This window comes from Vanellus vanellus (genome assembly GCF_965231255.1).
Source record: "Vanellus vanellus genome assembly, chromosome: 1".
In the NCBI taxonomy this organism is placed as follows: Eukaryota; Metazoa; Chordata; class Aves; order Charadriiformes; family Charadriidae; genus Vanellus; species Vanellus vanellus.
Window position 1 is genome coordinate 74,394,616 of NC_138905.1, and position 26,552 is coordinate 74,421,167.

A 26,552-nucleotide genomic window follows, 5' to 3' on the forward strand; every position below is an offset into this window, starting at 1 on the left:
CCTTTGTTAAGATGGGGTAATTCCAGTCCTTTGTTAAGATGGGATAATTCCAGCCCCTCATTAGATGTAGATCTGTTTAAAAGAGCTCAGTTTCAGATAACGTTGTTAGTCAGAATTTAGCTATTTCCCTGTGTATATTGTTTATAATGGGAACTCCACTTCCATCTCGGATACAGAATCGGTTGAGGTCTAGTATTAGCTCAGTAGGAAAATGAAGATGTATGAGAAGAGAATTCAAGGGGGGGGGGGGAGTGGGGAGCAGTGTGGGATCATTTCAGATTCATAAAAGGGACTAATAAAGCTGTGGAAATCATGAAAGCACCTGTGAGTGAATTTACCTTGTATCATATTGTTTGCTGCTCGTGAACCTATTGGTGATTTTGATCCTTTGCTGCTATAGGATTTTGGTAGTTACTGTCCTTTTGGGAGACATTTCCAAAAGTAGATAGGGATTTATTAATTTGTTTAAATCTTCTGTTTTCTTGTGGAAATTTCCCAGATGCTCATAAGGAGTAAGTATTTCCTGTGAAACTGTGATGTTTGTGTTTGATGTTAAAGGGGATGAAGAGATTTCCGAAAAGCCAGAATCTGCCTAAATCATGTTGGCTATGGACAGAGCTACCTGAAAACAAATTGCAGTGATCGTCTGAGCTGCGTGACCCTTACCTAGGGTTGTGCAACCGTTTCTTTGAGTGTCCTAGTCTCTTGGAGGACTAATGCAGATTGGATCCGTAACTTTGCCACCTAAGCTATTTCAGCAATTTCTTGGCCTTGTAGCATTATGATGAGCACATGGCTTCTAATTTCAACTGGATCTTAGAAGAGCTGCATGAGGAAGAAAAAAGTTTCTTCTTCCTCCTCTAGTATCACTGTAGGTTAGCCTACAGTCCAACCCAGAGGTTTGTGGTTTAGATCAAAACCAGAATAATCTCAGTTATTGCTAGTGCATAGAGGTGGTCACCTCTATTGCCTTCCTTGGCTGTCTTTATAAATTCCCTGCAGAAAATTTTATCAACCCTGTTGGGAACAGTGACAAGCAGAAGGCGATGATGATCTGCAGCACGCTAACTGAACACAGTAGAGGAAACCATTTATTCACTGATAAAGTTAGCAGAAGAGCTTTGCTTCAACATGGTAGTCAAACTCTCCTTGTGAAGCAATGTGACACAATCTGGGTTATTCTGGGTTAACAGCAGTAGGAGTTTTTAACACCACTTGGGTGTAGAGCATATAATACAAATCATCAACCCAAAGGAAGGCATCCTTTCTGTGTATTTTATTGTCAAAGTGAATTGTAGAGAGTTTTGTAGATGATTAACACTTTTTTTCAGTCCACTTATTGAATATAAATGTCCTAAAGTATAGAATAGCACTGTGGAATAATTAACTAATGATTTTTATGTCCCTTCCTTTTTGTTAGCCAAAGTTGAAACAACCATTTAGTGCTGATTTTCAGAAACAGAGATTTTGTAAAATCCCAAGCTTCTATTAAGGCGGCGTTGAAACGAGTAACCAAAATGTTACACTTGGAATCAATAGCAAACGTGTATCTTGGTGCGGTGCGATGCAGAACATGAATAGTTCACATTAACTTTGGGAGAGAGTTGCATGGTTTCTGCGGAAGAAAAGCTTCGGATCTGTCACGTCAAACATAGCTGTAAAATGCTGAATTCAGTGGGCTAGTAGAAAACTGCCAGTAAGAGTCTATCTGGTGATCTCTGTCTTTATACATATGTTTTGCTGCAGACACGTAGGTGGGAAAGCCTAGAAGACAGAATTCAGGTAGGATGTATGAAGTGTTAGTCTGTTGGACTAAGTCAAACATTAATAGAAAATACAGATTGCTTTTCTATGTGCAAGCAATAGGTGGTGTTCAGAACAGGCGATGTGCAGCTGAGTATAGGTTCTGGTAGGGATTTTTTTGTCTGAGGATTTTTTTTGTTGTGTGTTTTTTTTTTTTTTTTTTTTTAATATAATCTAACTTGGCTCAGGAGGCAAAGCTCAAAATGAGATCATTAGAAACAAAATAAGTCCTAACAAAGGGCTGTTTAAAGTCACTGTTTGTTTTCAGACCCAGTTGACTGCTGCTAAGAACCATTTCGTGCTCAATATGCCAAATCGTATGGACATGCTCCACCTCACAGCAGCCCCACACATGGTTCAAGAGGCTGCTGGGCTTTTGAAATGCAGTCCTTTAACTGTGAAGTGGAAAATCAAAATGGGGTAATTAGAATCATAAATACTAGATTTTTGAGGAGGAACAGTATTCTTCAGCCTGTCTTTTCAGCTTTTTACGTACAATAGTCTTCAGTTTCCTTTTTCATAACTTCCTATTTTCCATGAAATATTTAACTTTTTTCTTTCTTTCTTTTCTTCTTTTGACTATGCCTATAGGATTTCTTACTTCTCATTCTACTCCTTATTACAGATGCCTCTGCTTAGCACAGTGGCCCATTATGCCATCCATGCACATACCCTGATTTTCATGAACAATGTTGCTGTAATTAATCCCAGAAGTCGTCTGCATTTTAATACTTCAGTGGACCCCTTTATTTTGAAGACCAAGCTTGGAAGTGTTCTGAGTTCAGATTGTCCTGTAAGATTTTCAGTAGTGCCTGGTTTGAATGAAAACTGGATTTTCCAATGACATAAAGATTCTTTCAGTCTGTCTAAAAGATGAAGATAGTTACATGCTATCATAACAGTGTTATCAGTCAGTCTCAAAAAATTTGGAACGTGGGCCTGAATTTTAAGTCGGAATTTGTGTGTGATTTTTACGGTGTGTGCTCTATGTATCTTCCCTGTGTATCCTTTTTTATATAGACATAGGTGCAAATTATATTTACATGTGTTTTTTCCTGATCTGGCTATAGGTAGGAAGTATAGGGTATCTTGATGGCAAAATTTCATTCACTTAGTACAACCCTGAATTCGTGTTGTCAAAAAGCTTAGATTGTTAATGTCCAAATGTTTAATTGCTTAACTATCCCAGATCTATGAACCTGAAAAGATTCTTGCAATATAACACTCTGTTGTTCACATTGGTGAAGTTTTATAAACACAGATGTTTTGGCTTGCTAGCAAGTTATTTTATTTTATTTCACTTTATTTTTTATCAGTTATGGTTAAATACATGCGGATGATTATTCCTTAAAAGCTAAGTTGACAATAGCTTGTATCGGGAGACATTCTATCTTCTTACAGTCTCTTGCAAATGCAAAACCAGATGGGTATTTTTTTAAAGGAATTGCATTTCATTATACAGTCGTCTTAGGTGAATTTTCATGTTTAAGAAGCCAGAATACAAGAGAGTGCTATATTAGTGTATTATTCTCACAACAAACAAGCCACTGTTCTGTTGCTACCTGCTTGGCCATTGTTCCCAATTGTGTGTGCTTTGCAGTGGTATTTGGATGGTTTCCTGCTCTCTGCCAGCACAAAAAAGGCATTTCTGTTACAATGGCCCCTAACCACACAATGACGGCATTAAGGATTTATTTGGAGGTTTCATTATTTTCTCCTCTTTTGTTCCTTCCAGGATGTCTTCCAAGCGACCAGCCTCTCCGTATGGGGAAGCAGATGGAGAGGTAGCCATGGTGACAAGCAGACAGAAAGTGGGAGAAGAGGAGAGTGACGGGCTCCCAGCCTTTCACCTTCCCTTGCATGTGAGTTTTCCCAACAAGCCTCACTCTGAGGAATTTCAGCCAGTTTCTCTGCTGACGCAAGAGAACTGTGGCCATAGGACTCCCACTTCTCAGCACAACACAATGGTAGGTTTGCTAATGGTCTATTGTGCTTACATCCATTCTTTGAATTCTGCCTCTACAGTAGTTTGGCATCCAGATCTGTACTTTATGGAGTGTACAATGCACAGTTACACGTACAGAACATGCTACAATAACGTGAAAGCTTTGATCTAGCTGGACTGCCTTTGCCCTCCACTACAAATGCTAAGTCATTTGTGGTGCAAACTCCACTTTTCCTCACCTTTGCCTGCTGGCATTTAGGGTGCTAAAATTTTTTTAGCTACAGGGATGTGAGTTTGAAGTGTATGTGTTCAGCAAACAGTAAATGGTTTTGGAACACTGTAGGTGAGAGTCATGTTTGGCATGGTGTCTGAAATATCACCCCAATGCCAAGTTTATGCAATAGTAAGGCACGAAAGTCTGTATAAAGGGTAAAAACAGCAACTTTGGATTTTGCTGGTTTTAAAAATTCGCGTCTGATGCGTATTTTGCGTGCCACAGATACCTACAAGAAAATTTGCTGTGCTGATGGGATTAAATCAGCCTGCCGCTTTTTCACTTGTGAATTCCCACCTTTTTGTGCACTTTACAAGTGACACTGCACTTAATTAATTATGTTTAGCAGCCCACTGAAAGTTCAGAACTGGCTTTATCTAAAAGCAGGCAAACAAAAAGAACAAAAAGCAGTGCCATGTTCCTCAGTAGTATCGTAGTGTCCCTATTGTAACGTGATGTGTTTGGGCTCTTCCTGCAGAGTACTGTGGTACATTTTTATAAAGATTGAAAGGTGCAGGGAAAGGCATCGAAACCCCAGGACTTAGGCACCTCGACAAAGCTGAGTATTGTGAAAACACTTACGTAGCTCTTGCCTGTTTACAAATTGACTGTAACTTTTCTGTTAGTCCCCCACTTGGACAAGGGCAGTGACAATTTCACTTTAAGTGAAGATAATGAATGGACCTGCATATTTGAAGGCTTTTAAAAAGGCATTGCAAAATAGGTGGTAGTGTACTCTCATAAAAGCCTGCAACAGCTCCACAGTGGTATTTAAGCCCTTACAGCTCATTATGCACATGTAACAAGCCCTAAGTAAAAAGCCTTAAAGATTATTATTTCTCATAGGACCAAGTCACTGGATATTCACTGATGCTGCCCTCCTCGACAAAATAACTCACTGATCGCAATCCATTTTTCTTCCTTTTTGGTCTAATGCTTAAATTCAAACAGTGGTTTGGAATATTTAATTTTACTTTGTCTTATTGCAACTTTAAATGGAGAAAGAACGTCACTGGAGAAATTTCTGATGGGCAGATGTGTCTTTATCTTTTTATAGCTTGTTTATTTCTCATCCTTTATCATATGTTTTTATAGAGATGTAATTCATTAATATTCCACTTCAGCCAATGGGATGTTAGGGTATGTAACTGGTGTATGAGCTTTGCTGTATTTTGACCTATTCTAAGAGAGTGTGTTGAAGATAAGGGGTTGTTCCTGACGATGTTTAAGTCACTAGATAAACTTGTGGTGACACCAGTACTGTAGAATCAGAGCCTACTGAAATAAAACATCGTTGTCTTCTAAGGAACCTAGCATAAGTATTTTAACTACACCTCACCGAATCACTTAACTGCTCTTTAACTGATTTTAACAAACTTCTTTATTCATTTATAGTTTTTAAGACCAAAAAGTTTAGCTGATCATCCAGTGTGACTTCCTGCTATGAAGGCTATATTTAATGTAATGTCACAACTGTGTTCTGTCTCTTTATAATACAAGATAGAGAATTATTGCATGTTTTGGACAGTTTTGCTGTAGTACTGAGATATTGTAGGCTTATATGGAGCATGTTTGGGGGGTTGTAGGGACCAGTTTTGTCTTCATACATATTTAAGAAAATTGCCAGTTTGTATGAAAGTGACATTTTTGTAATATCTGTCTTTTAGTGAGGAGTGTCCTGTAAAAATCACCATCCAGGTAGGTCAGAAAGGATGTAGCCTATGTGTCTTCAGAAAGAAGGAAGTGATCAGTGTAAGGGAGTAAAAGATACATAATCACTCCCTCTGCTGTTGTGGTATGTAGTTATAAGAAGGAAGTAACTGAACCTAGTGCTTGGATAACTTTTAGATGACTTCAGTTTGGGTGATTAGCAGTTACACAAGTCATTCCCAGAGAGTATTCACTTTGGTAGCATTACAGTGGTAATTTTTATACTATTTGAATTGACATTCTGTGCTATTTTATAGTCTCTAGGAAGCAAATCCAGGTGTATGCAGATATGCACACATCACCACAGTGCGGTCCATTACAGTTTTATTGATAGAGCTCCAGCAGCGTGCTTCACACTTCTTAATAGCTTGTCAGCTGTACTACTACACCTACTAACTGAGTCTTCAAGTGACTATGGAGTTCTCGTTTTGCAGCCACATGCTGTCCTTAGCAGGGTACACCTTTACAGATCTCTCCAGTGTCCGATAAGACAGGGTCAGGCATACAGCCAGTCTGAAATCATGTAGTGCATCACTCTTGTGCACCCCTCTAAACCATACTGCTTTGTGCATGATTGTTGGCTAAGACTCTTCTCTGAAGGTATTCTTAGATAGACGTGGTATAGATCCAGAGAGATCTTTCTGTGTTGGCTTCCACGTACAGTACCCATTTGTCTTAGGGAACAATCTCAATAGAAGAAAAACGCAGCCAGGGGGTCTGGAAAAGGTGTGGAATTACACAGCTTTGTCTCATCGGTAGGCTGCATAGCTGAATTCCTCTTGTCACCATAGCCATCCCTGTCTCCTTGTATTCTGCCTCAGCACTGCATCATGAAGGGACTGTTAGGAAAACAATTTCAACCTTGAGAATCAATTTCTTGGCCTCACTTTTCTAGCTGCTTCTGTTTCATAGGTTACTTCCAGCTGTTCTTCCTTTTACAAGTCCTGCCAGCTGGGACATCTTAGGATCCTTGAGGTAAAGGGCTGATTGCAACAGAGTGATACTCAACAGTTTACCCAACTTAGACTTTTGAAAATTTACCCTGTTGCACTTTATGAAGTTGTAACAACTGCTAACTTAGAGACAGAGCTCAGGATGCTGGGTAAATTTTTATAAAAGGAAAATCTCTAGAAAGAAATCTTCAAACCTAACCTAACCAAATTTTGCAAAAATGTTGCAAAACCCATCTTCCCATCAAAACAAACAGGGTATTTTTGAGGATGCTGGAACTGCAGCCAGAGAAAGGTTAGTGCAACAAACTGAAACACCGGAGGCTCATCTAAACATCAGGAAACGCTTTTTTACTGTGAGGGTGACTGAGCACAGGGACGAGTTGCTCAGGGAGCTTGTGGAATCTCCATCCTTGGATACTAAAAAGGCATCTGGACACAGTCCTGGGCAATTGGCTCTAGGTGGCCCTGCCTGAGCAGGGCGTTGGACCTCCAGAGGTCCCTTCCAACCTCAACTGTTCCACGGTTTTGTGGAAGGCAGGGGGTAACTCTATCCCAGATTCTCTTCCTCTTGACAGAAGAAACTAGATACTTATTATAAGTAGGAAAGCTCTTCCAGTGATAAGAAAAGAAGCAATAATTTATCAGACTTAAACCAAAAGCGCAGAAGAAAATACAAGACAAGTCATTGGACTTAGAATATGTCTGAGGGTCCCCTTAGGACGTTTGTAGCAGGCTGTAAGCTTAGTGGGGAAACGCTTGAGGGTTACAGTATCAGTCAATACCTCCTTTGAAGAAACCTATTAAGGCTACAGTATTTGGAAAGCACAGATAGTTGTTAGCTCATCTTAAGTTATGAGGGTTTATTTTATTTATTTCTATTTGTCAGCCTTATCGTGTTGCTTTTGCCACCTCTCAGGACTACTGATCTCACCAGCGGTGTCTGTGTGCTAGTTTCTGAAAATAAGAGATGTCAAGGATGAAGGCATTGATTAAAGTATACCTCAGGCATGGTATACTGGGGTCAAATTCCGCTGTTCTTCTTAATAGTAGAATATTGATCAAATGCTGGATGAGATATTAAAAAAAAAAAAGGAGAAAAAAAGAAATCTTGACCAAAAGGACAAACTGGTAAGGTGTAACTTTGCCATTGTCTAGTTGTTCCAAATTGCATGACTGCACTGCTAGCCCGCATTTGTCCTGCACTTTCAGTGGGATATAGAATTCATTTTCAGCAGTGCTTTAAATTGATAGGAAATATTACAGTGCACTGTTAAGTACCTTTATTGCTTCCCGCTAAAAACTGTTGCATTTCTGTGGTGAATGAAGTTATTCCTCTGTAACTTGGGAATAATATTAAGAAATTTTTGTCATATTAAGAATAACAGCACTATTGGTCAAAGAGCTTACTGACACGTTGCTTCATGCTTTGCCTGCTCTTGGCCAAAATAAAAGGTTGTTTTATGCTGTATTTGAATTCTCTTATCACGTACATCCTGGCCTGCACTTCACCTGTTGGTCTGGGGTCGTCAGCATGTGAATAGTATTGGATCAGAACAACATGCGGCTAGAGGACTTAGCTACTATTCAGAAGTTGCGAAGAGAATGGAAATCTGAATGCATATAGCTTTTTAAAAAGTCAAATAGGACTCTAATTATACTGAGCTAAAGAATGCCTATTAAAAAAAAAAAAAACAACACAGTGGTTTTAGAGAAATTTTAATTTCCAGTGTACCTTTGTGCATCAAGCTTAGGATAAGTTATTGTGATGGTACAATGCACAGTGTTGTGAACACCAGTGCCGTTATTGTGCCAGCTCTAATAATGAGAATTTCATTGTTTGGGGAGAGCAGTCTCCTACACTCTAGACAAAAGTGTAATTACTTTTGAACGATGTGGAATGTGCTCAGTTTAATAGCACAGAGAATAGATTCACAAAGATTCAGATAAAGCTAGCTTGGAAGCCATATGTGCAATGTGGCAGTATGAAATTGTTAGCAGGCACCATAATTACAACACACACACACACACACAATTTCACAGTTTAAACTATAAACTGTTGTTTTTGTAAGAGATAGACAGGCTTATCTGAACAAGACTAGTTCAATTAAAACAAAGCAGAAATGGTGGTAGGTTTGCATTTGTCTTTTTTTTTTTTTTTAATGTTCTTTCCTTCCTCTCTTAATGGTAAATTGATATTTATAAGATGATGAAATTGCATTATTACAAACATTGCATTATAAATGTCATCACAAAAGTAGCACATGAAAGCAGTTTCCACAGATACAATTTCAAGCTTGTATCAGAGTTTGGTATTTTCAATCTTTACACCTGCACTGTTCTAGAGAATGACTCTGTGGGCTATTAGGAAAGGGAACTAATAAAGAAGAATCAGTCAGAACCCATCAAAACCTGGAGAAGTTGCCTACTGCATCATGTAGTCTAGACGCTAGAAAACTCTTCGCAGATATTGAGAACCAGTCGTGATGGAGCCAAAAAAAGTTTTGATGCCTCTCGTATCTGCCTGACAAAGTATCTTGCATTTAAGCTATTGTAGCCTGCCTGTCCTCCTTGTCATGATCTGTATTCTTCCGTCTCTCCAATCCTGTCCCATCTATGTATGTAAGTAATGCTCATAGTATTCAGCAATTACTTGCAAACTACTTGTTGTGCAAGTAGTTTGCAAGTTCTGTATAGGGCAGGTAATTAAAAAAAAGTTTTCATTCTTCACGTGAGGTGGGGGTCAAAGCCATAGTGCAATTCAGGAAAAGTATGCTAGTTTATGGAAGTTCCCTTGGTTTGTTCTACCACTCTCTTAATACAGTGAGTTTTGCTTACTTGTGGCCATGGAGAACCAGAGTAGATATATCATTCCAGCTGAAGTCAGTGTGCAGAAAGACTCGCTGAAGTTTGAGATGACCTGTTGGTGTTTTGATCAGACTCTGAAAGGTCCAGAGGTGGGTTAGGGGACAACAAATAAGTAATGAAGTAGGAAAATATTTTTTTTTCCCAAGCAGGAAGGTTAGAACTGTATTTAAAACAATAAATTAACAAATCAAGACCAGACTTATCTTCTATAAATTGTCTGAAATACAGGGTGCAGATGACTGTAGTTTTTAAAGGCCATGAAGAGAAGTGGAAACAGCAGTTGTTTGTTTTTGCTGAAGATCATCTTACTGTGAAGCAGTCACGTTTTTAATGGATTCATTTGAATGCAGTTAAGCAGAAAATAATCAACAGAAAAGTAAACACCTTTGTTTTATAGAAGTGCTGGGAACTGTATGTATCCATTGTTTGCAAGTGATTATATGCCTACGAATCAATTCATTGACTTCATACTGGAAAATATCTTCATTTAAGCTTCTTGCATAAATACTAGTAAAATCTAGTTCAAGTGAATAGCTGAAAAATTCCACAGGAAAAAAAAGATAGGTAAAACCATGAAACCCACAGTCGGTAGGAATATTTGAACCAGATGGTCTCTTACTATGAAGAGAAAAGACGTATTAAGCACACTATGAAAAAAATACGTAAGCCTTAAAAGACTTAGTTATCTTTCTAAGCAAGGTAATCTGCCCTAGGACATCCACAGTGGACACAATTGTTTCATTCCAAATTAATATCTCAATCCAGACTGCCTTCAGTAAGTAGCTCAGTTTGGGTTTACACACCTGTGCTGAGATCTCCTAGGTAATTTCACTGAGAATTGTACGTTTTTACTGGAAGTAGCGCATTGGCATCGGCTCTGCCAGGTCAGCCTGGTGATATGTGCAGGGTTGGAAGTGCAGCAACGTGCCCACAGCAGTACATTGCAGCCAGTACCCAGAAGACTGGAATAATGATGTCTTCCAGAGGGAGGGAGGAGATACCACAGATTTGGAACAAAATTTTGAAGCTACCAATTTGAGGAGCACTGGTGAAGATGATGAAGACTAGGGTATGGAGAAAGCCCCAGCAGGACTGCAAGATTAGCTTATAGCAACGATGTGAAGAGACTACATTTAAGTGTTTCTACTTCTTGATACAGCTTTTGCTTTCAGCAGTCAGTCTGAGCTGTGACATAACCTAGGTAGGATCTACGGTGTCTCCATCCTATTGGAACTCAAGCCATAGCTGTGGACTTCGTGTGGTTTCTCCAGTCCAGGTCCATCACCTGTGGCACTCAAATTTGTTCTGAAACGCTGCCTTTTCTTTGGTGACAGTGAATCCTTATGGTATTGTAGTGAGGCAGAAACTCTGCTGCCAGTTAAACACCCAGTTCTCCATGGTTCTGGAAAGAGAAGGCGACAGAAATGTAGTTAAGTTTTCATGCTTTTCCTTTCAAACAAAGAAGTTATCTCCTTTGGCCAAGCTTTCTGCTCTGTTAAGAAGTTTGTGGCCTTGGGCTGGCAGTGTAACTACTATGAGAATACAGAGCAGCATACCAGACTTTCATACTGACATCTGACACGTGCTTCAAGGCAAGGCACGTGGGAATCGGTTGATTGTATTTTGCCCCTTAGGTAGTGCAGATTTCTGCTTTTGCACACCACCTTTCTTCAGTACTTGCCCATTCATTTTAGAACTTCTAGAACATTTTCCCTGTGTGCTTTCTGTCCACTCCATATGCTTTCCATATCTACCTTACTTCTGCTGAGCAGCTGGTGTGGCTTTTTGCTTTTCTTTTCACTGTAGGTGAAAAAGCCTTTTTCTCTTATTTCCAGCTTTATAAGAACAATATTACTCCATTGCTTTCTGTCTGCTTTCAGTTGTCCTCTGGAAACCTTTTTTCTGCCTTGCCCATTTTCTTCCTCTGCTTGTAGTCATATTTAACCTAGTCATTTTTATTATTTAATCCATTCTAAAGCCTTTTAGTAAATAGCTCATATGAAGACATTGCACAGTAAAAGAAAGTATTGTGCTATTTGCTTGGACAGAATGTCAATAAACTAGAGGATGGTTGTTTTTTGATATGCAGCTTTACTTTCAGTAGAGATATACCAAAACTGAAATGCATTGTGAAGTATTGGTCATGGTTTCTTGGATTTCAGGGTTGCAAGGAATCTCTCTGATTATCAGCTCCGGCTCCTGGAAGCGCCAGAACCTTCTGCTACACTCAATACTCACAGTCATGTTTTACGGTCTCTTCTCTCACTGTCAAATGTTTGTGTCCATAGTTAGGATGTTACCCATTGCAGTGACAATTTGAAGCGTTTCTTTTCTGTCCTTTTGATGGCTGAGTGAAATGCTCTGTCATGTTTTTCGCCTTGTCTCTTTAAGTACGTTCTCTCAGGTTATGCAAATTTAAGTTGGATTAGGCTCTGCCAAGGCCGGCTTGCTTTCTCTAATTTTTCTTGCTACTGCTAATGCTTTTGCAGATTCACCAAAAGTAATGATGGTTGGAGTGATAATGAAAATGTGGCTTCAGGCAGTCGCTAGCATTTAAAGTGCCATGTCATCCAGTCATGTTTGTTTTCTTTCACTGAGCTAACTACTTCCTCTCCTCTTGAGTATATCAGTGAAATACCATCATCGTCTCCACTGTAATAAAGGGATTTATTAATTTTCTCTGGAGAGTCACATGCTGCAATGGTTCTGAACCAACCAATGTTGCAAAGTGTTTCAAGACAATTAAACGGAGGAAACAAACTTTCTTAAGTAAAAGGAGTCTTTTATGTCTGGGGTAGCAAGCTTGCCTGAATAGTTTAGCCAGCCACATTTCCAAATTCTCTTTAATACTGTTAAGTTCTTTGTTTCTTTTTCCAGTTTAGGTGCAGTTGTGTGACCAGATAAGGCATTTTTGCTCTTTGCAAAGGAGAAGTAGACTCAATGAATCCTGTGAATTTGGCGTCACTAGATAAACCAATGAACGTAACTGAGTGGAGTTTGTGCCCAGTGTAACTAAGGATAATTTTTGCCAGAGCAGTGTAAACAAGACTGTCATTATGCATGGAAATAGTCTGCTTCAGCATCCTTTTTTTTATGCTTTTAAAACGGAATCCACCCCGAGGAAAAAAAGGGCTATAAAGATCAACTTTTTGTAGTTTGTACAGGCAACAGGCAAATTATATAGATTGTCCGAAACATAGACCAATAAAATCTAACATCAGACTGTTATTATCTTTATTTATATTGTACCCAGAACATGATTTATTTTTATAGAGACAGGAAAAAGAAACATTCCTGCCCCAGAATGCTTAGCTTATGACCCTGTTCCTGCAAAATAATCTGGTTGATTGGAACCTAATGCTGATGGTAGCAAGAGGGAGGGAAGCAGAGGTCACTGACTATAACTCCTTCTGCACATAGCTTTTTGTAGGATTGGAATTTGATGACACAAAATAAGAAATATTATAGCAAAAGGTAAAATCTTTCTGACATCTCAAGTCTGAATTACTGTGCTAGATTGTATGTGTGGCTATGCACTAAGTCGTGTCAGAAGTGGAAGCTTGCATTGCTTTTTAATATTGCTAGCCAGAAATAATACAAAATACCCGCGCTTCAGACCCTCCTCTATGTTGATTTTCAAATTGAATTTAAAGTGCGTGTTTCATCTCTGAAACTGTAAGTGAAACTTCCCCCTTTCTCATTCTTTTTATTTTAAACTGCTGCAGTTTTAATCAGGAGAGTTGCTCAGGTTTGGATCCATCTGTGTTCAAAGGCAAAATAGCATTCGCTGAGGTTAGCACCTAGCTGTGTAGGATCTGTGGGTCTCCAGAAAACAAGCATATACAAATGGACTCTGTAGGAGAGAGTTAGTTTCCTGTATAAGTTTTAGTTAAATTTATGGGGGGGTTATGGTATATCGCAACAGTCTGAATAGTAAATTTCTGTTGAACGTTTCGGCTTTCTCTTATATAGGACGGAAGTTAGCGTAAATGTGGTCATTAAAACACAATGTCTTCTCAACTGCAATGTCACTTTTGGGGTGGGGATTCAAGGGTGGTGACTGGTCAGACAAAATGTTTACAAAGTGTATGCCCAGAGGTAAGTCAGTAACTTCAGGTTTAACTTTATGGTTAATGGAATTAAATAAGGAATAGCAGAGTGTGATTTATTTTGTCCTAACATAGCTCCTACGTAGGACAGAAAAATCACACCCTAGAAGAGCCTGGTTTTCTTCATAGGTTACAACTGGAGCTTAGGGTGATAAGCTCCGCTGTTTATCCCTACAGTTTAGAAATCTGAAGTTAGACAATTTCAACCAAAGAAGCCTTGAGTGAGAGGTAATTGCCTGGCCAGAGAATTTGCTTTTTTGTAACTAAGTATTTGCTATATAGTGCTTAGCTCTTTTGGGAATATAAAGCGTTCTGCATCTCAGAGCTCAAAACACTCAACTCACTTGAGTTTGTGTCCTGCATCTGGCTGATGTTAGTGTGAGTCCATGGTATATTCTTTACTTTTATAAATATAAAATCTGCAAGTAACCCTTTTTTATTATTCTTAAATTTTTATTGTCTTGACACAGACAATAATACACATAGAGTGTCAGGGAGAGCAGATTGATCATTCATGATAGTTACATGTATAAGATTTGTTTAAATTCTTTTTAAACCGATTTGATAAATTCTATTGGAAAACTATTTCAGGATTTTATATATCTACAAGCAGAATTGAAAATAGAGTGATTCAGTTCTGCAAAGAATACGTCTGTGGTAGATGATGTACTTTCCTGTTTGCTTGTGGCCAGTGTAAACTTAGCTTTTGGGCAGAGACCATAGCTTCAGTTTTGAAGCTGTCAACATGAGTATTGGGTAATATATTGACACAGGGCCACAGTGAATTCTCTAGTTTTCCATGTGGGTAAACTAATTTGACTGAAATCTTTCGTTTATACTTAGGGCTTGTATCTTTATTTTGCTCTGTAAAATACCACAAACAGTTGTTGGACTCCATACTTGTAATTTCATAAATATTAACAAAAATGGCAAGTTTTCAGTTTACTAGATGAAATTAGACTGTGTTCCCAGCTTCCCAGTTGTTGATTTATCATTGGCGATTTACTTTTCTTGTCTATGCCTTAATTTATACTCTAGTACAATGGAAATTATACTTGTCCTGCATCCACGATGGTCTATTAGTATTTCCAAACTCTCAGAGATTTTTAAATGCCATACAGGGAGATTGGGGTTCAGTTCACCAAAGTTTAGGCACACAAAAGTTGGATGTCTGGGCTCTCTTCACAGTTTATGGAAAAAGATAACCACCCTCCTAGAACAACCTTTCCAATCTTAAAATAAGCATCTAAGACAAGAAAGATGAATTGCCCTCTGAAAGTGCTTGTCTATTGACTATAGAGGGAGCCTTGATGACTAGTTCAGACTAGATGTCTAATTTGGGGCTAAAATTAGGTGAGAGTAATCCCATTCACACTACACGGTGGAGTTAAAGAAATAACACACATACCGTATAAATATCCTCTCATATTTTTGTTGAAGTAACCATGTTCAAGCTCATCTTCTTTTTTTTTTTTTTTTGTGTGTGTGTGAATATTCTGGTAAACTTCTTTTTTAACCAGAACTGATGGTATTTAGTGGGGTTTTAAGAATTGGATATTCCCTAAAAGCAAACCTTCTGTTGTATATCCAGCCAGCAATGTTAGGTTCAAACAATAAATTTTACGCTTAAATGTACAGTTTGAAACGTGTTGGTTAGCAACATGAATCAGAGAACAGAAGCAATCCAACATGCCTTTAAAAGCCTATTTCGAGAAGATTCCCTCGATGTTGAAAAATGGCATTTATTCCAGTGGTTTTCCTCATTTTAAATTTCTCAATTACTATTAGAAACTTAAGTGCTTAATAAGGCATTTGTCATTCTTACTACGACGAATGTCAAAATAGTAAATTTAACTCATTAAAGAGAACACAGTGCATGTAACCTGTTGTGTCTGAAAGATTGCTCCGTCATTTTTATAGCCGTACTGGCAAGTCCAAATGCCGTGCATAGGCTTAGTAGATAGACCTAGCAATATATTACTTAAGAAACTGTAGTTAAGTTCCAGTCTTACTCTGTAGAAACCTGTTTGCTGTGCTTGTTTTAATTCTATTTATGTCCTCATCTATGTTTAATCCAGAAAGTGGGTATATATACATGTGCGCAGTTTCACATTTTGGCACTGTAGTTGGTATATTGTGTGCTGTGACTTGTATCATGCCTGCAGGCCATAGGAAAACGACACAAATTAAATGTGAAATAGAGAAGAGACATAATTTAAAACTTGCGTGTTCTAGAGATGCAGTATGGCATATGAGAGTTGCAACATATTGCAAAAAAATTCACCCTATTTCCCCAACAAGAAGACCATGTTTTCAGTTGTGCAGGCTGCTGGAGACATAGGCAGCTTTCTTAGCTCTTCGCTCGAAATAGCTGTCACTGTATTTTATTTGAGGCAGTATCATGACCACTGCTACACATGCTCTGTCTTCTTTTCGTTCCTGTCTAACTACACAGGTCAGTGTTCTCCTCTGCCCTCTTCTGTGATTCTGCAATTATATTTATTTTACATAGACATGTGAGTTCCTTTTTCCCTTTTACATATGTTGTTTTGCTTCATGCTGAGAAAACTCCACAGCCTGACAGGGCGCGCTTTTTTCTTTCTTTTTTTTTTTTTTTTTTTTTTTTTTTTTAAGCACTCCAAATTCTATCCAGCTTTAAACTCTTATGTTTATAACCCTGAATATCTCTAAAATGTCTTTACCTAAAACACTTTATGGTTTTATTACCAGGTTTATGCCAGTAATAATATTCACATCAGCTTTCTTAGGGATAATCTTTAAGCAGAACCTAGCAAGAAAGGCTTTGAAAACTATCATTCCCAGGAACGCAAATCTCGGAACATGAAACATCGGTTTAATCGCCCTCTCTGACAACTTAACACGACAGATTGAAAAATACAAGCCGATATGGAAGTGGGATCAATGGATTATCAAAGTCCTAAACATCTTCTCTTGGGGGGGGCTGGGGGAGTGGAGGAGGGAGCTTTGGGGTCCATTGGCATGCGTAAGACATGAAGTTTGCATAGCTTACCGCAGATCCGATGCCGTCTGACTGGCAGGGAAGTTGAGAGGGAGAGAGAGAGATTTACATGAGGGAACTCAGGGGGCTTTGTCACGGCAATTGTATAAAGTGATATACAGTGCAAATCGACTCGAGCATGTCCCTGGATAGCAGGCGGTTTACAGCCTCTTCGAGCAGAGATTACTGCTTTATCTTGTCATACTAAATTAACGTGGCAGCACACTGTTAAACAGTGGTGACCTCTTCATCTGTGGAAATTGCTGCCTAGAGGAGAGATGGTATTTAAGACTCTCTCTCTGTCTCTTCTTCTCTCTCTCTTTCTCCCCTCCCCACTTTCTCTCCCTCTCCCCCTCCCTCTCTCTATCTTGTCTTTTTTTTCCCTGTAGGGCCCTGAGGCATTTTTGGGTTAGGTTGTAACATTAAAGACAAAAAGAAAGAAAGGGGGGGGAGGGGGGGGGAAGGGAGAGGCTTTTAACATCAAGGTGACAACAGCTATGTGTTAATTGGGCCTTTGTTGTTTGATTAATAGCCACTTTGGTGTAGAATATTAAGACAGTTGTTTGGACAACTTTCTAAAAATGACATGTCCTTTCAGTAAACTGGGATTAAGCAATGTTCTCTGGTCTGCACATTTTAACTCGTTGTTGCATTTAGTCCTAATCTTACCGTTATTTAGGAACGAGCATGCCGTCCGGCTCTTCTGGCACCGTCCTCAGCTGGCATACATTGCCATAGCTCACTCCAGTGAGCTGTTCTCGTGCTGGTATTACTCTGAGGGTCACTGTGATGAAGATACCACTGCGATGTAGTTGGGCTCTCTCGAAAAATCCAGAGGACTTCTAGAATTAAATAATGCTCCTAGAAATACAGCTAAGCAGGTAAAAGGCCGTAGCCATTTCATTGGGCTGGTAGTATGATACAGAAGAACGGGAGAAATAAACCTTGCGCTCCCATCTTTTTTAGTAAACTGAGGTGATGAAGGAGGGAATGACATCTCTTCCTTAGCCCAGGTTTTCTGTTCCTGATTTTTCTGTTTACTATGCAGTGATTCATTGTGGGTCCAATCCAAATCTCTTTGAAGTCAATATAAAGACTGTTTTGTCTTTAATAGGCTTTGGATCAAGACCCACATGACCTTAGGCAAATTAATGCTTTGAAATTTGCAAGCATACATATCCAAAGGACTAATTTTTGCTATACTTTTTTATAAGCAGTTGGGAGGCCAGGTGGAGTCAGGTTGGCCAGCCTAGCATTGGAGATAGCCATATGTTCTGAAAACGGCAACATTATGGCTGCATGTTTGGGTGAAGGAGTCCTTCCCTACCTCTTTCTTTGCTGAATCTTTTAGTCTTTAGCAGGTTCTGTTCCTATGTTGTTGAGGTTATCAGTTCACAAGAGAAAATGCTTTTACATTAAAAACTCAGCACTGATTCTGGGATGCCATCGGACTTACACTACTTCAGCCGTATGAAGAAGGTTATGGATATTTAATGATCTGAGATGGAAAAGGACTTCAAGATCATCTAGCTTGGATTTTTCCTTGCTCTAGACAATTGTTCCTTACTGTGAATTTCTTGAGCTGCCACCTACACAGATTCATGCAAAATTCTGTGCGTTTTGTATTGTACATTTTGTATGTAACATTTTTGGAGGCAAGCTTTTATTCATTTCTTTCAGATGCCAGCAAAGCTTATTTTTGCAGTAGAATATTTGCCATTTGAGATGCACTGTATCTGTGAACACCGATGTTATCATTGTTTTCTTTGGAGGAATTTTGAAGGCCATTGAGCTAAGCACTTATACTACAGATACAGAAAGGACTGACTTCCCGATTTATTATTTTTAGAAATCAATGTATTTGATAATTTATGTACAGCTTACAGAGGCCGTGTAAGTGGCTCATGAATCGATCAGCAGCCAGCAAAAATGAAAGCTAATGAGCTCATTTTAGTAGCAAGTTGCTCATTAGCAGGTAGGCTCACTGATCTTTCAGGTTTACCAGTTCAAAGTCACATGGTCTTTCCATGTTCTTGGAAGAAGTAGTTTCCTTGAAAAGAACAAAGCAAAAAGAAAGCATGGCAAGGTTTTGAACATTTTTCTCATTGCTTTGACATATACTTTTACAGTAAATCCTTGATATATGGCTAGAGGGGCAGCCACCTAATGGTCTGCAGGGCTAAGTCTGTGCCCATCGCTATAGTACCAACAACTTTCAGCAGCTGAAATTGAATTTACTAGTGAATTTACAAGATGTATGGGAAGAGGAGTATGGAGGCCTTTTCTCTGCTTCTGCATAGAAATCGATACGTTCCCAGCACAGCACTTTTCCCAGCACAGCATTTTCAGCCCAGGTTTTCTCCAGCTCAACACTCAGACGGGCGATGCTAGAAACTGCATTACTGTGCAGAACTAGGCAGTATGTCCTTGCTGCCATTCACAGTTGACACCGTGGCCCACCCTGGTTAGGTAACACCAAGCCTGTGTCCTCCTCTCTCCTAGTAATAATTGTTTGGTGCCTTGTTTGAAACAGTTTGGTGATTCCGGTAGGATTTTTGTAGAGTGTACACAAAAACTGGGCTCATTTCGCCCAGGTGTTATCCTACTTGGTAGAGATACCAAGAGTTGAAGAAACATGGGAATTAACCTCCCCCTGGGAAGTACTCTAAGGGGCAGTACCAAGAAGTATTGTGGATTTTATGTGCTGGGCTCATAAACCTTCCTGAGAGCAGGTTTTCAGCTTTGTGCATTAACAGAGTACATCGGCGTCCAGTGCTACCATTGATTTCTTTTTTTCCTTTTAGTAAAGAAGCAAATTCATTATTAATATTTTTGAAAAGCAAACCCACTGCTTTAATTGCCAAAACTTTGCTAGAAAATTCTTGAATCCTTATGTTATTTATGTATGTAAAAATATGTAGGTGTATATATATATACAAACACACATACTTTAACTATCTTCTATAGACATGAGAAATACACTGCTGCTAATCAGACTGGAAAAAAACAGATTCTTGACAGAGTTGCCTGAGGCCCCTGCAAAAGAGGGACTCTTGAAACATATTTTTAAAATAATTTAAAAAAAGACAGATTTTCCAAATCTCAGGAATAGATTTTCAACTGCCTGATTTGGCTTGAAATGAGTTGGCTGAATCAGTTTCTTTTTCTTTTAAGTAAGTCTATAAAGCTTTGATGAATCTGGCTCATTGTTTAGCACTTATCTCATGAGTAAAGCTTGAGAGGTTTGGCTTGAAACTTACCAAATCACATCTTTGGAAAATGGCCCAAGCCTATTGATTTATTTGAAAAAAAATAAAATAAAAAAATCCAAAGCAAAACACAACAAAAAAAACCCTGATCCAGCTTAGTGAGTAAGTCCCTTACAGATCTATAGAGCCCCTACTGAATGAGCCCATCTATTTATCAACATGTGTGAGCCCTGCGCTTTATGGAATTGTGGGGCTGAGAGGGATTGCGAGAGGTCATCCAGTCCCAGCTTCGATCCAGGTATCAGCTCTACCAATGTCATTTCTGTCAGCTAATAGTCCACCTTCCTGAAGTTACTCCGTGCAGGAGACTTACAACCTACCAGTCTATCTGTCCTGGAGTATTGCGGTCTTTACCATTGGAAAGTTATTCCTAATGTGTAACTCGAGTCTTTTCTGCTTCAGGTTTAGCCCATTAATTCTTGTCCTAGCCACTGCAGCAAGAGAAATGTAATTCCTCTTTTCAGCAAATGTTTTTGTATTTGAAGACTGATACCACATACCCTCTTCTCAAACCTGTCTTTTAGTATATAGAGTTCTTGTTTCCACCTTATTTTTCTAAAAAATGTTTACTGTTTTTTTTTACTTTCCAGAAACTAGTAGTAGTGGAAACGTCTCCTGCTTAACAACAGATTCTCCATTAATGACAATGATGTCTGCAGCAGGTGCATCTGAGATGCTGCTGAAAAACTCTAATTCCAAGTAAAAACAGACCCAGGGTGGCTCAGTGACGGTTTCATAAATGGTGCTGACTAGTTTTGTCAATTAACTTGCAGTTAAATCCTCTCTCATACTAGTCTTGACTAGTTAGCTGTGGTTTAATTTTTGAATGGAAGGAAGGCTTTGTGTGCCACTGTCTTTTCCTTAATTCACTGGCAGAAGACAAGTTTTGGGGCTGCTTAGCTTTGCAGAGCTCTGACTGCATAACTGTTGAATAGCAAAATGGATTATAGTGCCTCTTGCGTATCAAAGGAATTGCCAGTGAAGTCTGACTACAGGATCTTTTCTTATGGGGAGGAGGAAGAAGAAACGTCGAGTTTCTAAGACAAGGAATTGGCAGGGAGGAAATCCTTTAAATAAAAGACATTTGATCTGGAAGTCAATGGGGAAAAAATAAACATTGGACCTTGTGATATCAATTATCTGAGTCACATTTAAGAAGTAGTCAGTCCTCTGAACGTAATTATTTTCGCATGTACAGGATAAAGTGTGCAACAGATTTAAAATCAAAATCCATTTCCTTTTGTGATCTTTGAGGAATCCACTGTTTGTACAAGCTGAAATAAGGTAACTGATATAATGAGGGTTGTGCTTTTCTGTATTTTATGGATTTAATAAATCCTCTGTTAAAAGGCGTTATCAAGTCAGTCTTCCCACTTTATTAGTGGGAAGTTGACAGTTTTAAGTTCTACACTTAGTAGAAATTCACCTTAATATCAGTCAACAGTTCTCTTTTTATTGTGTTTTGGGCTACTTGATAAGAGAAAAGTCACATTCCCCTTAAAGCGACTCTTTTTCCCTTGTCTCTCTATTTTTACATTTTGAGACTTTGTCTTGTGACCGCCAGAAAGAAGGTATATGTATGAGCCATCTGGAAATCATAGCTGTTTGCGCTCATGGAACTTGATGCATTTTACAAAGCAGTAGAATAAATACTGATCTTAAAGGGAGAGCGAAAACTAGGAATACAGTTAATTTGCTGCACACCACTGCTTTGGTTTTGAGCTCTGTTGTGGTAACTACAACTCCAGTGGTGAATACTTAGTGATTTCTTCCCATCTATGTATCTGAGAGAGGCTGGAGATCAGGTAGGCTTCACTGGAATGAAGGGGTGTGCTTTACTGACAAAGGAAAACCAGTATGCAAGACATGGCAGTGATGGATCAACTTTCCAGTTGATTATAAGGGAATCTTCATTCAGTGCACGTTTACCAGGGGTGTAAGTGAGCACAAGCTAGTTGTCTAATGTGGATGTATCTTGTGATGTGCTGCTCAGACCCCTCCACCTCTGCAGTGGTTAGATCAGGGCTGTATTTTTTCCCCATTGGTAGGATAAATAGTTTAACACTTGAAACTGGAAAAAAAAAATTGAAATCTTTCACAAAAAACAGTCAAACCACTGATTTTGCTTCCCATTCTTCCTTTCCCCATGTGAAAAAAAACTACCCTTTTCTTTCTTCTCTCCTTCCTGATGCTTTTTGGTAGAAGATTTTGGGCAAACTCCCCCTTCTTTGGAAGCACAGAGTGCTACTGCAGTCAAAAAGTCAATGTAATTGATGGCAGATGACAGCTGCTGATGAACAGCCTCAACCTCATGCTTCAGTGAGGAAGGCAGATAGAATTTCACAACATAAGGATATTATAGAAATCTTATAGAATTAAGAAAATTTGAAGACCACATGGTAATAAACCACCCCATGGGTCCTGTAATAAAACAAATGAAGTTTATATGGTGGTAGGAAGATGACGGTCAGCTCGCCAAATAGGAATATTGTGAACAGGTGTGGTCCTTGTGCTGAAAAGCACAGAAGAGTAGATATGACCAAATGTGTCACAACTCTTCTGAATTTTCTGCGTATGCTTCTGAGGAAAGTATTTGAAGAAGTCTATAAATATAGGATATCAGCATATATTGTTTCCAAGAAAGAAGATGGAAATAAAAAGAGAGCAAAAAAGCTCTGAGATTTTGTCAAAAGCAATGAGAATTGAGGGGCAGTCCTTTAAAATGAATGGCAGTGTTAGAAAACGAGCTGGAGGACTTGCCCCAGGAATTGTGGTAGGAAATAGATCTTCATCACTGGCGAAGGATCAGTTTGTTCTCTTACGGTTTCGTTTTTTTGCTTCCAGATTTATCAGTTCTCTGTCGGGCACTCTTTTGAACTGTTTTGATAAATAATTGTACTTGTGAAGGTTAATGGAGTGTCAGTCCCTTATTTACTCTCAAGTCAAATGTGGTGCATGCTAGTCAGAAGTGTAGCTCATGCTTCATGACCAGCTGACCTTAACGCTTTAAAGTGTGGTTATAGTCAGATAAATGACTGTAAAAATGACATGAAAGGGTCCCATGTTTTCTGTCTTGCTGTGGCTTTAGGGGTCGAATTTAGTTGCGTAAAAATATGATATTTTTATTAATTGCCTATAATGCTAACTTAACCTGGGGTTTGAAAATAAAGCTGTGTCCTTTTTGCCTCACGTCATCCCTAGTAATAAACATTTTGCAAATGGTACTTAACTGACTATTTTGTTGATATGTCTGCAAAGCAGAGTCTAGTTCCTTCTTTTGTAGCTGTATTGACTCTTTAGTGCTAATGGCAGCTAAAAAAAAATTAGTCAATAAAGCAAGCAGATAGACGTGACTCAGAAAATACATGGGGAGCAAACACGTTGGATAACGATGACATGTTATAGCCAATGTTCTTATCCCCCTACCTTGTTGTAGGTTCACCTGTTACAGAACCAGAACACAAATGCTTCCATGTAAACTACTACTAATCTGTGCCAATCTAAAATTAGTGCAACCCTTGCAGTCCCAAGAATGGCTAGCAAACTCCGAAGATGTTTGTTACTGTCTATTTTCCAGTTTATTTTCGTTAGCATCTTCGCTGGGTATTATAAGAGAGTGTTTCTTTTCATCAGTGCTTAAGCAAGAGAGTAAAACCAAAGACAAACCACTAGTTCTTTTGAGACATTTTCACAGCTAATTCTGGTCATGTTTTATTAAGTGTATGCTGTGCATAAGCTGACCTCTCTGGTACTAGGACTCATTCTGCTACTTCCAAGAAAGAAAGTTCTACTTTTTATTTAAGTGAATAATAGCTGCGATGAAAATTAATAAACTTGCACACAAAGGCTTAAAATAAAACGTGTTCTGGAAGTGAGATTTCCAGAACAGTTCGGTCTTCTGAACAAGCGATCCTATTGTTACTGAAAATAACCTGTGGAGGTAAATGCAATTTGCTGATGGACATCTGAAACTCTTGCTAATCATTTAATATTCTGGCCAGCTTCTCTAGAGAATAAATATGTGCTGAAATCAAGAGAAGCAGACTGATAATTAATATCTTAATGGAAAAATGTTTACAAAAGGATGTTGTTTAGACAGTCTTCAGAAATTCTCCATTTAGTCACTGTAAATATAACTGTGCATCCCTGTTCTGTTCTATGGGCCTTCCTAATCCCAGGTTTTCTCCTTTGAAGATAATCATTTTGCTTATTTGGGTACCTGTGATTTCTGTATCATCTAATGTTTTCAGATGACCAAGTCCTTATCTGGTAACAGTATCTTGATTTGTATAGGCTTGAGGTGAATCTGAACCTGCAATGTAAAGACTTCCTTAGTTTATGAAACTGATTCCTAAATAATCAGGGAAAACTGATGTAATGATAAAGTTGTGTAAAACGGGGTTGAAAGACAGGGCGGCTGGTAGAGGATGTATATGCTCCTTCCAAATTTTTTTAATTTTTCTTTAACATAAGGCCTGGATGGAAGGAAAAAAGTACCTTACATTTCTATGACTGACACGAACGTGCTTCCCAATTAATATGTGATACTGATGAAAGAAACAAAATGGTTATATTGTAACTATTGCTAACATTAATAGCCATGAACGTGACTATGAGGTACTACAGTGACTACTCGAGAAAGCAGTCAGTGGTCAGGTATATCAGACGTTGCAGCATAGTGGCACTGTAACGTCTTTCGACCATCTTTCTTTGAACCTTGTTATGAGCACTATGTGACGTCTGAATAACAGAAATGTGATGCCAAAATGTATTGAGAAGAGTTTTATATAAATGTGTAAGTGCAAGTTCCAGTACTGTCAAGGATACTGTAAGGAAGACTGGTCCATCTGAAAGGCATCCAGTCTGAAGTGTCAGAAACTAGCTTTTGCCTGCATGTACCTTGTACGGTAGAAATAAGCTCTCAGCACAGTTCCTGTTTATAATGTCATTTGCCTGTGATTTTCACTCTTACTTCACATAATTGAATTTATTCAGGCAATTTATTTTTCAAATATGTAGTCTCCACATACATGTACATCTGAAGATTAAAAAACTTCAATCAAGAAATTGTATGTAACTCTTTTGAGAACGTTTAAGTATGTATACTGTAAGTGTAGACACTCGTAGACCAGAACAGAAGGGAGGAAGAAAATAAGAAAACCCTCCAAAATGTACTGTAATTTCTTTTAATGTGTATGAATATATATGTATATATATAAAAAGATGAAGTGTGACTCTTGTAACCAAATACCATGTCTTTGTGCTCAAGATCTGTAGGTGCTCCACAGGAGCTTTTTAATTATATTTCCTTGTTTGATGTCGCTAAGTATAATAAATGGATTGCAGAGAACTTTTTGTTAGAAACTTTCTGTACATCAGCTCAGCACTGGTAGGCGCAGTGATACCTGGCTGGATCGCATCCTGAGACACACGCTTGATAAATTTAAGGTCAGAAAAAGACAGATTTTGTAAAACCATGCTCTGTTAGTCAACCAATATACTTCCTCGTCACAAAGTAGGCTTATATTTTTCCAGCCGAAGTGGAGAAAATTGTGTCTGTCTTATTTGGGTTGGGCAATTCTGTGGGTTTTTCAGCATCATTTCATGATGACTGAAAACTACAGGGAATACTCAGAAATCAGTGATTCAAAGAAGAGCAAAAGTTATTCATCCTCTGCTGATGGTGGGTAGTTGGCTATGACTGTAGAAGAATAGATGTTATTTGGGTTTTTTGGTTTGTTTGTGAACAGGACATACAACGGTGCACAAAATTAATTGTTAAGGAAAATGTGTAGTGGGCTTAATCAGCTACAGGAATATGATTTCTTTGAAAAATTGCATAAGAGAATGAGAATGAACTGCCCTAAAGCTAATAAAGATCATTTGTATTACTCAGAATAATTTAGGTAAGTGATGAGAAAGGGGAGGAAAATTAGCATTTCTGTACAGTTTGCTTACTGTGTAATTCTTAATCAGTGGTGTCACAACATCCCTTGATATCATCTTATCACAAAGGTCTCTTCGTAGTAGGCAATGTATGCTTCTGACTGCAGTTTAAAGGAACAGAAGAAAGAATAACTGATCTGCAGAGTGAGAACAACTGTGAATCTGTCATAAATTAGAATTTATTGGGTTTTTTGCATCACTTGATCACAGTCTAAACTGGCACCTGTGTGCAGGGTCTATGTGCATTTTAAATCTTGTTTAAGCTCTGCTTGAATGAGCTCTAGAATGGGACTTAAATGATAAAATAACATCGTGCTGCTCCCCTGAGTAGAACATAATGTTACCATTTGAGGTGTGCTAAGACCTAGAAGAGTGAACAGAGAATTGGTTCTCAGTAATCCTTGGATGCTGCATGTGCCCTGCCATTGCTTTGGTTTGGAACTTGGGAAGTCAGTTCATGTCACTCCCTAATTTCCCCTATATGCAATATCACAAAGGGATTTTGTGGTTATTAATTAACAAATTTTTGAGTAGCTCTATCACATACTACATTTATGTGTCGGTGTTATGTGGATTGACTTTTGTCATACTAACTTTTATTAATTTTTCTCATATATTTGGCATTCTCTGATCAAACATCACATTCTGTTTAAAGTGCG

At 38.6% G+C, this 26,552-nt stretch overlaps 1 protein-coding gene across 5 annotated transcripts in view; it reads left to right on the plus strand.

Annotated features, from left to right (window-relative positions):
• The window catches only part of SOX5 (SRY-box transcription factor 5), a 293,938-nt gene that overhangs the window by 34,634 nt on the left and 232,752 nt on the right, over positions 1 to 26,552 (plus strand). For 3 of the 5 annotated variants that reach the window (XM_082498315.1, XM_082498314.1, XM_082498316.1), the window contains exon 2: positions 3,539 to 3,770. In XM_082498315.1, the coding sequence (XP_082354441.1) occupies positions 3,539 to 3,770 (232 nt within the window). The remainder of the gene's footprint in view (positions 1 to 3,538; positions 3,771 to 26,552) is intronic. The other 2 variants (XM_082498317.1, XM_082498318.1) reach the window with 1 other exon arrangement.